Genomic DNA, 12,282 nt, shown 5'->3' with positions numbered 1-12,282 from the left:
TTTTAGTAAACACTTTAATGATTAGTTTATATTAATATTTTGTTTTATTTAATTTTTTTAATGTTTATGTCTGAGAGAAAGAGAGTACAAGCAGGGAAGGGGCAGAAGGAGAGGGAGACACAGAATCCGAAGCAGGCCCCAGGCTCTGAGCTGTCAGCAAAGAGCCCGACACGGGACTTGAACCCACAAACTGAGATCGTGACCTGAGCCCAAGTTGGACGCTCAACTGACTGAGCCACCCAGGCACCCCTGATATTTTGTTTTCTTTAAACTGTAAGTCTTGTGTAAATGGTAGGTTTGGTTTTTTTCTTAAATGTTTATTTTGGAGAAAGAGAGCACACAGGAGAGCATGTGGGGGAGGGGTGGAGAGAATCCCAAGCAGGCTCAGCACTGTCAGCGCAGAGCCCAGCTCAGTGGCTCAAACCCATGGACCGTGAGATAATGGCCTGAGCTGAAATCAAGTGTCAGATGCTTAACTGACTGAGCCACCCCGTGTTTTTTCTTTTTTGACGTAACTACTGGTGCCCAGAGATCTAGTTGCCAGGTTCAGTGGTGCTTTTAGGGTGTGTCTCTCTTGCCTGTCTTGTGTTTTATTACCTCTTCCTTCTTTGCTCTGTATTTCCTACCTTTGGAGTCATTGCTTCGTTGTGACCTTGCTAACACCTGTAGCAGCTTGTACCTGCTCCTTGATGACTCTGTCCACTGGAAGATGCAGTCCTGTTCTTCGAGTGTGATCTGGGCACCGCAGCCGCAGCACCCCCTGCTGCCTGCACCAAAGCCTTCACCTCATCACGGCCAGGGTCCTGTGTGTGCTTCACTTGCTGGGGTAGTCATACAGGTGCTTGGGCTCTTCCTGAAGAGAGGAAGAGAAGGAGGCTGAATTTGGGAGATAGAAAGTGCTTGAACATTTAGTAAAACCCTAGTGATCCAGACATGATTGTGTTTTGTGATTTTCTTTTTCTGTGTTTGACATCTGGTTAGCATTAAACTGTGACTTTGGAAATTTGGCAGAATTCCAAATGATTTTGGAAAGAAAACAGTACAGTAAGCTAGTAGCAGCTCAGACAGTTTTATTTCAGAAATGACGTGGAGCATGTTTCCTCCAGGCAGTTCACTGATCTGTGATAGGGGAGTTGATGGTGTTTTCTGGCCTTAAATACTTGGATCCTCTTTTTTTTTTTTTTTTTTTTTTTTTTGTTAAGAAAGAGAGCATGAGCAGGGGAGAGGAGCAGAGAGAGTCTTAAGCAGGCTCCACACTCAGCATGGAGTCCATTGCAGGGCTCGATCTCTTGACTCTGGGATCATGACCTGAGCCAAATTCAAGAGTTGGTTGCTTAACCGACTAGCCACCCAGGTGCCCCAATACATGGATCTCCTTAAGTAGAATTGGTTTTTGTCTTTGGCACATGGTAGATTTAATAGATAAACGAAGCTGATTTTTCTTTAAAAAAATTGCCTTTAATTTCAATGTAACCTTTAGTCTCAGGCCTTATACTTTAACATTTAGTATTCGATTTTAATCCAGGTGTGATGAATAGTTCAGGTATTAATATTTATCTAGGATTGGGGCGCCTGGGTGGCGCAGTCGGTTAAGCGTCCGACTTCAGCCAGGTCACGATCTCACGGTCCGTGAGTTCGAGCCCCGCGTCAGGCTCTGGGCTGATGGCTCAGAGCCTGGAGCCTGTTTCCGATTCTGTGTGTCCCTCTCTCTCTGCCCTCCCCCGTTCATGCTCTGTCTCTTTCTGTCCCAAAAATAAATAAACGTTGAAAAAAAAATTTTTTTTTTAAAATATTTATCTAGGAAAAATAACATCTTCAAAAAAGTGATAGTTTTTTGGATGTAATTATTTAATACTTTAACTCTGATCTCAATAGTAACGAATCATTGTTCAACTATATGTAGCAATAAATCTCTTTTCAGCTGAAGATGTGTATCTAAAATGCAAGCTCAGCTGAGCAGGAACCTTAGGACGGCCTTGCCCTGCCCTCTAAAACTGGATCATGAAGGTGCTGGGAAGAAATTACTTCTGGGTGTTGCTTCCACTGCTTCGCTTGATGGCAGATGCTGCGGAACATGAAGAGGTGGCAAAACATGCCATCAAATTGCACCGAGGGAAAGGGGCGGCCATCACTCAGAGGAAGCAGTGGGTCCTCGATGGTTGCAGGAAGCTCTCCGGGCTTCTTCGCCAAAAGACTGTGGTTCTTAACAAACTGAAAAGTGCAATCAGAGCCGTGGAAAAAGACGTTAGCCTGTCAGATGAAGAGAAGCTGTTTCAGGTGCATACGTTTGAAATTTTCCAAAAAGAGCTGAATGAAAGTGAAAATTCAGTGTTCCAGGCCATCTATGGACTGCAGAGAGCCCTGCAAGGAGATTACAGAGATGTTGTGAACATGAAGGAGAGCAGCAGGCAGCGCCTGGAGGCACTGAGAGAGGCTGCGATTAAGGTCAGTCCTGTCCCACCCTGAGCCAAGGAGCAGGTCAAGTAGAGGTCAAGGGAGAAGGCAGCTGGTGCTGATGCTTCAGCAGGTGTAGTCTGGCAGGGGCATCCATTCTCAGCAGTGCACACGTGGATTTCCCCTCCTTGTGCACCGTATCTTAGCACAGTTGCATTTCACCACTTCTGGGAGTGCCAATGCTTTTCTGTGTTGAGATCACAAGGTAATTATACTAGTTACTCAAGTTATCCCAATAAGCTGATGTGTATGAAGTATGTGGTAAATATACTTGTAACTGCAGTCAACATTTTGAGTTTCTGACAAGAATGCCTTTTGGTGTGAAGGTTGGCTGTCTTTAATGTCCATCTACTGAAAACAAAAATACTAAAATTAGTTTTAATATATACTTTTGAAATAAGGATCGTGATGAAATACACTTTTATTTATTTAAAAAAAAAATTTTTTTTTTCAACGTTTATTTATTTTTGGGACAGAGAGAGACAGAGCATGAACGGGCGAGGGGCAGAGAGAGAGGGAGACACAGAATCGGAAACAGGCTCCAGGCTCTGAGCCATCAGCCCAGAGCCCGACGCGGGGCTCGAACTCATGGACCGTGAGATCGTGACCTGGTTGAAGTCGGACGCTCAACCGACTGCGCCACCCAGGCGCCCCGAAATACACTTTTAAAATGAGATAAAACTATTACTATACTAGATGTGATATTATTTATATATATTTTTTTTAATGTTTATTTTTAGAGACAGAGACAGAACACAAGCAGGGGAGGGCAGAGAGAGAAGGAGACAGAATCTGAAGCAGGCTCCAGGCTCCGAGCTGTCAGCACAGAGCCCGACACGGGGCTCTAGCTCATGAACCATGAGATCAGGACCTGAGCCAAAGTCGGATGCTTAACCGACTGAGCCACCCAGGCGTCCCTAAACTCCTTTGTTTTAAAGAATAGTGGTATTGATTTGAGGTAGTTTTACAATAAAATAGAGAACTAACATGCATTGAGTGATGTTGATCCAAATATGTATGCTTTCTACATGCAGTTTTTGCCTCACATCTCAGGCTAGGTTCTGGGAGGTCACAGCTATGAGAGAGGGGTTGGGTGGTGTTGCCTAGAGAGAGGTCTGTCAAACAGTTACACTTCTCCTTGGGACTGTCTTGCTGCTTCTCTGTTCTAGCTATGCCCCACCCCTTTAAAGTATGAACATATACTTTAATAGTAAGGATGTTGATTTGATTGATAGCTTGAGTTTAAATATGATGGTATAAAACGCAGTGGTATTATTGACACCATCCATCAGTTTTCCAAGTAATGCGGTCAGATTCTTCTGGAACAGTTTTTCCTCTGTAACTTGGAATTTGTGTGTATCCTACTTAGAAATTTTTAGCTCAAGAATCAAGTATCACAGGTGTTTTTAGAGTACAGCTGGACCTCCATACACAGTAGGCATGATGTCTGGAATAAAATCTGTTCAGTGAGGATTGTGTATGAATAGTTGACCTTCAGAATTTATCAACAGTAGTAGATTACGTTTGATGACGCATGCGTACAAATAGGCTTCCCTGAGCATTTTGCTAAGCTCCATACAGGACACCTGACCTTCTCTCCTTGACTGGAGCTAGCATTACACGTTTATAAATGTATTTGACAGCAAGAGCATGTTGGTTTGCATGGTCCAGCCAGGCCAGGCACCTGAATGAAGTCCTGGTGTGGCCTATTTCTTAATAAACCCCACACTTCATTTCTCACCAATAAACAGGAAGAGACAGAATATGTGGAACTTCTGGCAGCAGAAAAACACCAAGTTGAAGCCCTCAAAAATATGCAACATCAAAACAAAAGTTTATCCATGCTTGATGAAATTCTTGAAGATGTGAGAAAGGCAGCCGATCGCCTAGAGGAAGAGATGGAAGAACATGCTTTTGATGACAATAAATCAGTAAGTAGCATTCCAGAACAATCTCCTCTTTGCTCGGGCTGCTTGCTGAGAGAAAGTATGGTGGAATTTATCGGCTGTTTTCCGTGTGGACTGACGATGGAGATAAAACCAAACACTTTCGTATCCCAGAGAACGATTTGGTTTGGTTACACAGAAGTACACTATACACCTGTCGTTTTGCCTTATGTTTTTGTCAGTGCCCCCCAGGGGCTCATGTCTGTGCCCCACTTCCGTGTTCAGGTGGATTGAGACTCTGGGCTCCAGAAAGCGTGCCCTGGGATAGTCAGGTGTCGGTGCTGTTCTGCCCGGGGGAGCCATATGCTCCTGAGATGAATCGTGTCTGAGGCAGGCATTCGGACTCCCCACTTGCTGTGACGTGTTTAGATTCTCTGGGAAGGACGAGATAAGTGCCGAAAACGGACCGTGAGTCCTGAGGACTCAGAAAAGGATGCGGCAATTAGAGCAAAGGCGAGTGCAGTTCGGGGCGGATGAGCACTGAGAGAGGCTGTCCTGAGCGTGTCCGTGGTGCCAGGGGAGGACACGGGGCTGTCTTTTGAAGGTGGTGCTCTTTCTTCACTGCTTACCGAGTGCTCGTGGGTCAGGGCGTCAGGCTGTCGCCGCCGCAGCTTTTCCAGTGCAGCTCCACCGCTGTTGGCTCAGGATCCCCGTGGGTCCCACGGGCGAGGGCTTGGCCCAGCACTGCACCCTCTGCTCCAGGCACTGATAATGGGCTCTGGGTTTTCACCTCGGAGGGTCCCACGACCCCTCCTCAGGCTCTCAGAACCCAGAAAGACCATCTGTTTGCCAGGTTACCAGGTCGCTGCAAAGGGTGCAGTCAGAAACAGCCGGGTAGAAGAGGTGAAAGCATGTGCGCAGGGCACTGCGTCCTGTCCGGGCCCGCTGCCCTCCTGGCAGGGTGCATCCGTGTGTCGGGCACCCGGAAGCTCCCCGAACCCCGTGCTCCAAGCATGTCCCGGAGCTGCCTTGTGCAGGCTCGCGATTAGCTTCACCTCCGGCCCCTCCCTGCCCCAAGGTCACGTGGCTGCTGTTCCTGGTGAGCAGCCTCATCCTGCAGTCATCTAGTGGCTTTCTGAACGTCACCTTGCTGGCACAAACTCAGGAGAGGCCGCGAAGGGCTTGTCGGGTGTACCCGTTGCTCCTTATGCTTGGGGAGGCCACGCTGGTTGTGGGGCTGCGGGCCAGGAAGGGGGGTGAAGACCAAACGTATGTTTCTTGTTACAGATCGTACCCTAAATCATTAAAGTGCGTGTCTGGACGTAATAGAAATCCTAAACGCCTTCATTCTCAGATGGCCCTTGTAACTGAAGCAGCTTTCCTGATTTGTGCTAATGAACATCTGTGGACCTTTCGTCATACCTGACAGAGTGCTAGAAATACTTCTATCGCTCTTCTGTACAGAATTTACGCTCTAAAAATTGTACTTGAAAACATTTCATGGGTTTAATTACATGATGTTGGTTATTTTTACAGGTGAAAGGGGTCAATTTTGAGGCAGTTCTCAGAGTGGAGGAAGAAGACGCCAATTCCAAACAAAACCTCACAAAGCGGGAAGCGGAGGATGATTTGGGTCTTAGCATGCTGATCGACTCCCAGAACAACCGCTATATCTTGACCAAGCCCAGAGACGCGACAATTCCACGTGCAGATCGCCACTTCCTAAAGGTAGTCTGTCTGCTTGCTCCCCTCTTGAAGTCCCCTCTCCCACCTTCCCACTTCCAGGTACTAATGTAAAGTAAGCTTTATTTTCTGAGCCTCATATTAGGATGCATGACCTTCCTCCTAACAGAGAGATTCTACTAGAATTTCCTATATTTTCCATGACTTGAAACACTTTCTCTTAATTTTTAATTTTTTCCGAATAGAACGAGGCATTTTAATACTTAGAATGAAAATTAACGTTGCTTTTGAGAATTTGGAAGCCTTTTTGAAGTCAGGAGTCCCTACAGTGGGCTCAAACTTTGTCACTAACACGGAACATCTGATGAGGTGGAGGAGCTTTGGCTAAGGTATCATCTGTGTAGACACGGGTACAGGATGAGATCCGGCTCCTCCAGAGGTGACTGACATTCCACACCGAGTTAGCCACGCATCTGCTCCCTCTGAGGCAGCAAGTCTAATAAGAGGATGTGGAGTTATGTAAAGATTCGCAATGGACTGTGTTCTGTTTGGAGATCACTGTTTGGGTTTGGACCAGAATGGGTAACAGCTGTAGGAGTGGCCAGTGTGGCCTGCTCGGAAGGCTAGTGGGGTCTGGACACCCTGTCGGGGCTCCAGCAGCATTCCCGAAGCCACAGCTTGTGCTGGTCTTAAAGAGGGGGGCAGCGCAGGCCGAGAGGAAGGATGCTCCCAGTGGCTGATTACTGTACCAATAAACTCAAAGCAGGAAGATCAGCCCAGGGATAGCCTTCCTTTTTTACCACCAAAGTGGAAACTGGGAGGGGCCTAGTCTGCAGAACGTCTGCTTTCTCCAGTAATCAACCCTTTTCTTGCCAACTGTTACCTTAAATTTTTGTGTTTATTTCTGGTTTATTCTCCATTAGGACATTGTTACCATAGGAATGCTGTCTTTACCTTGTGGCTGGCTGTGCACGACGATAGGGTTGCCCACAATGTTTGGTTATATTGTTTGTGGCGTACTTCTGGGGCCTTCAGGACTGAACAGTATTAAGGTAAGAGCAACTGTTTTAGTATCTGTTTAACAAAATACTAAAGAAATGCTCATGAAGACCTAAAAGTTTTGAACTTGAATTAATAAAGATAGCATTTCCTTATAAACCATATTAAAGAAGATGCTCTTTAGAGTTTCATAAGAAATTCCTAAATCATAAGAAAGTAATTTTGTTAGTGAATGGATGACTTAACTAGAGAAGAAATCCCGTTTGTGTCTTTATTTTTTTAATTAAAAAAAAGTTTTTTAAATGTTTATTTTTTTGAGAGAGACAGAGAGCATGAGCAGGGGAGGGGCAGAGAGAGAGGGAGACACAGAATCTGAAGCAGGCTCCAGGCTCCGAGCTGTCAGCACAGATCCTGACACGGGGATTAAACTTGTGAACTGCGAGATCATGACCTGAGGGGAAGCTGGCCGCTTAACCGACTGAGCCACCCAGGGTGCGACAACCCCCCACTCTGTTCATGTCTTTAAACTGTTAGTTTTAAAAATTCTGTTTCCAGTAATAATGATGGATTATGTTATTCAGACACTGAAAGCAACAAAAAATGCTGGGTTAAGTGTATAATTTAAAATTTTTTAAAACATTGCAAAGCTAGTAAAGTAGTGGGGATTTTCAAGCCTAAATGTAGGATAATGTGAAAACCCCAGGACGTAGTGAGTGCTGAGGCTGTTGGCTGAACAGAGTGAAGTGACTTTCATCCTATATTGATGGCACTTGTTGGCAGTGAGGAACAGTTCCAAAGCTTTTGTGGGCTCCAAGATGTGTCCTGTAAATACGCACAATTCAGACGAAATGAAGAGATTGGCAAGAATAGGTGATGTGTCATATATCCAACACAGAAGCAGTGGTGCAGGTACTGGGAAACACACACGGGAGTCCTGGCACTTCCTAGTTGGGTACGACAGGAGCAGACGGATGGGGGGAGGTGTGGGCATGTGCTTGCAGCCTCACCCTCCTGCTGATGGGCACACCTTGTACCGGGCAGGAAACATCATCATCTCTAACTGAACTGAACAACACGTTCAACTGGCAGGGGCTACCGGCTGAAAGCCCAGGACCTTAGTGAGCAGGTGACCACTGACTGACATGGGGTGGGGGGTGCTCTTGTGGGCTGGGCTCAACCTGGTGGGGTGGTCTCTGGGAAACACTGTTTTAATTCAATTTTCTGAATTTGTAATCTCCATACAGTTGAGAACAAAATGGTGTAAGTACAAAAAATTTTAAGTTGTAGGTGGAGAATCTCTGTCTTGTCCTGTCCCATCCCTCCCTTTCCAGAGTATTTATGAACAATAGCAAATACAAACGTATTTTCCTTTTTTCTTCAGAGCAAAGGTTGCTTATAAGCCAAGAATTCAGGCTGAATAATAATAGAGGCTGAGTAAGGTAATAAATACAACTGGAGGCTACCAATATTATAGTTCCTAACAAATTTGCTGTATCTTGGTAAATAACATAATTACAGTAAACCAGGATGAAGACCCAAGAGCATATTAGCCAAAACGGGAGGTGGTTATGGAGGAAGTGTGGCTGTACCAAAATATTTACCTTTTCCTAGTAGGAAGTTAATAGGCTTCTGTGTTACGTTGAGAAGTGCAGATTTAGGTATGTGACTTTCAAGTCATGAGTTTCAGCCTCATTTTAAAAAGGGAAGAAAAATAAAAGCAGTGAGGAAGTATAAAAACCAGGAGACGAAGGAGTAAGAGAAATCTTCTGTTATCACAATGAATATAAGTGGAATAAACTTGCCTGTGGAAAGACACAGGTTTGCAGATGATGTTAGGAAAAAGATGTACAGTAAGCAAGGTTCAAAGAGAACAGAATGAGTAAGTGAGGAGGCAGATGCCAGCAAATGGAGGGCAGGGCCTGTCCTCTCGGTGGCTGACGGTGCGTGTGCGTCCCTGCACAGCAGCTTGGTGCCTGGACATGTGGAGATCTGCTTGCTCTCTTCTTTCAGACGCTGAGTTTGTGGCTCAGTGGAAACCATGAGTGTAGATGATCTAGGGAGTACCAAATATAACCGTGTAAACAGCATTCTCTGCCATAACATAAAAGCATAAAAACAAACAGCAGACAAAGGACCAGAACCAACACAGCGCACAAGAATGCTGTATACCAGAACCTGTGGGATGTGGCCAATTCGGTTCTCAGGAAAGAAGTTTGTACACATAGTCATGCACAGGCCCGTGCTGGCAGGCCAAAGGAAAGTGGGGCATCTTGATTAAAATGTCCAGCTCAGGTTCAGTGCCTCCCCATCCTCCAGAGAAAGTGAAGGAAGGAGGTAATGAAGAGCGCAGCCTGGAAACAGGTGAATTCGCGAGCTAGTTCTCAGAAAAAGAGATAAAAACAGTCCTTCAGCTAATCAAGAAAAAGGAAAAAAAAAAAAAAACGTATAATCAGGAAGTTCAAGCTATGTCAGGGATAGAGGACATTCAGAGAACTAGTTTTAAAAAAAATACTGTGTTTTTTGTTTTTTGTTTTTTTAGGATAGTTCCACTGAGTACGTTAGTACAAGATTGTTCCTTGAAGTATGCTTCATTTGTTAGATACATTAAATTGTGTGGTTTTAAAATTTTGTTCCCAGTCTGTTGTGCAGGTGGAGACCTTAGGAGAGGTTGGCGTGTTCTTTACTCTGTTTCTTGTTGGCCTAGAGTTCTCTCCAGAAAGGCTGAGAAAGGTAAGGGCCTCACCAAGCTGTGTTATCGCCCCCAATTTAAACATCATGTGGTTTTAATTTATTTACTTTGTGTTTGTTCATGATTGGACTATCAAGTTAAGTATTTTAGAACAGAATATTCTTTTTATTTTTGGAATATAAATTCTAAAAGATAAAAAATACTAGAAAATGCAAATTCAATGAATGAGTAAAATTAGCTTTCATGTAGCTAATTCCAGAAAAGGTCTGAGAAATGATATGTTTGAAATTTAACATGTGGGGGTCCCTCCAAAAAGGTCCAAAACCGTTAGAGGCTGAACTATCTCAGGGATTGAATCTTTGTGTAAAATGAAAGTATGTAAAAGACTTGTAGCAGTTAGGACCATGTGTATGAAGAAGTGTGAAACTAAGGGAAGCAACAGTTGCCTTCTAAATTTGTTTGCTTCTAGAACTATTACTTGGAATACTGGAGTATTGCAGAAATGAAAATAGCTGGAGTAAGTTGGAAGTGAGTTAATTAAAAGCTGTGTTTTTGGACGGACACCTCACAAAAGAGGATAGTTGGTCACAAAGCCGGTGGGAGGGCGGGGACAGAAGGGCAGGGAGGGTGACAGCAGTGCTGGTGGACCCCAGGCCACGCTGGCAGGTGGCTCTGGAGTCAGTGTGGGGGCTGGTCGGACAGCAGAGCGGCCTCGCACGACAACTGATGACCCTTCCCTTGGTGGAGCTGCCCTGGGTCTCCATCCCTAGGAAAGAATGAAGTACAAGGTTTTTCGTTAACCCTGGAATAGTCTTCAGCTTCTCGTTGTAGCATTTTTATGAAAGCGGAGGGGCAGCCTGGGTGTCTGACGGTTACACTGTCACAGCTCTTGAAAGGTATCATGCAGCCATAAAAGACGTGACAAGATCCGAGATAGCGAAGAGAAGTACATTGAGGCGCTGGCCTTAGTTCACCTTGTTACTCTTTGACCTCTCTTTTCTTGCTTCTCTTTTTTTCTGTTGGAAGCTCTGTTTGTCCACCTCCCGGTTACCATCACTTCCTTTATTTTTTTATTTTTATTTATTTATTTATTTATTTTTTATTTATATATGAAATTTATTGTCAAATTGGTTTCCATACAACACCCAGTGCTCATCCCAAAAGGTGCCCTCCTCAATACCCATCACCCACCCTCTCCTCCCTCCCACCCCCCATCAACCCTCAGTTTGCTCTCAGTTCTCAACAGTCTCTTATGCTTTGGCTCTCTCCCACTCTAACCTCTTTTTTTTTTTCTTTTCCTTCCCCTCCCCCATGGGTTCCTGTTAAGTTTCTCAGGATCCACATAAGAGTGAAACCATATGGTATCTGTCTTTCTCTGTATGGCTTATTTCACTTAGCATCACACTCTCCAGTTCCATCCACGTTGCTACAAAAGGCCATATTTCATTTTTTCTCATTGCCACGTAGTATTCCATAGTGTATATAAACCACAATTTCTTTATCCATTCATCAGTTGATGGACATTTAGGCTCTTTCCATAATTTGGCTATTGTTGAGAGTGCTGCTATGAACATTGGGGTACAAGTGCCCCTATGCATCAGTACTCCTGTGTCCCTTGGATAAATTCCTAGCAGTGCTATTGCTGGGTCATAGGGTAGGTCTATTTTTAATTTTCTGAGGAACCTCCACACTGCTTTCCAGAGCGGCTGCACCAATTTGCATTCCCACCAACAGTGCAAGAGGGTTCCCGTTTCTCCACATCCTCTCCAGCATCTATAGTCTCCTGATTTGTTCATTTTGGCCACTCTGACTGGCATGAGGTGATACCTGAGTGTGGTTTTGATTTGTATTTCCCTGATAAGGAGCGACACTGAACATCTTTTCATGTGCCTGTTGGCCATCCGGATGTCTTCTTTGGAGAAGTGTCTATTCATGTTTTCTGCCCATTTCTTCACTGGGTTATTTGCTTTTCGGGTGTGGAGTTTGGTGAGCTCTTTATAGATTTTGGATACTAGCCCTTTGTCCGATATGTCATTTGCAAATATCTTTTCCCATTCCGTTGGTTGCCTTTTAGTTTTGTTGGTTGTTTCCTTTGCTGGGCAGAAGCTTTTTATCTTCATAAGGTCCCAGTAATTCACTTTTGCTTTTAATTCCCTTGCCTTTGGGGATGTGTCGAGTAAGAGATTGCTACGGCTGAGGTCAGAGAGGTCTTTTCCTGCTTTCTCCTCTAAGGTTTTGATGGTTTCCTGTCTCACATTCAGGTCCTTTATCCATTTTGAGTTTATTTTTGTGAATGGTGTGAGAAAGTGGTCTAGTTTCAACCTTCTGCATGTTGCTGTCCAGTTCTCCCAGCACCATTTGTTAAAGAGACTGTCTTTTTTCCATTGGATGTTCTTTCCTGCTTTGTCAAAGATGAGTTGGCCATACGTTTGTGGGTCTAGTTCTGGGGTTTCTATTCTATTCCATTGGTCTATGTGTCTGTTTTTGTGCCAATACCATGCTGTCTTGATGATGACAGCTTTGTAGTAGAGGCTAAAGTCTGGGATTGTGATGCCTCCTGCTTTGGTCTTC

The 12,282-nt window shown here is 44.6% G+C and overlaps 1 protein-coding gene across 7 annotated transcripts in view; it reads left to right on the top strand.

The window, feature by feature from the left end:
• The window catches only part of SLC9D1 (solute carrier family 9 member D1), a 57,912-nt gene that overhangs the window by 7,353 nt on the left and 38,277 nt on the right, over nt 1-12,282 (top strand). For 5 of the 7 annotated variants that reach the window (XM_040487000.1, XM_040487002.1, XM_040487007.1 and 2 more), the window contains exons 3-7: nt 1,922-2,445; nt 4,206-4,385; nt 5,877-6,068; nt 6,947-7,075; nt 9,660-9,752. In XM_040487000.1, coding sequence (XP_040342934.1) covers nt 2,002-2,445; nt 4,206-4,385; nt 5,877-6,068; nt 6,947-7,075; nt 9,660-9,752 — 1,038 coding nt within the window. In that variant the 5' untranslated portion in view covers nt 1,922-2,001. Of the gene's footprint in view, nt 1-226; nt 274-1,921; nt 2,446-4,205; nt 4,386-5,876; nt 6,069-6,946; nt 7,076-9,659; nt 9,753-12,282 lie in introns of those variants that run through there. The other 2 variants (XM_040487001.1, XM_040487003.1) reach the window with 2 other exon arrangements.

This window comes from Herpailurus yagouaroundi, unplaced genomic scaffold (genome assembly GCF_014898765.1).
Source record: "Herpailurus yagouaroundi ecotype Mexico unplaced genomic scaffold, PumYag 164, whole genome shotgun sequence".
Lineage (NCBI taxonomy): Eukaryota > Metazoa > Chordata > Mammalia > Carnivora > Felidae > Herpailurus > Herpailurus yagouaroundi.
This window is presented reverse-complemented; position numbering and strand designations above follow the sequence as displayed.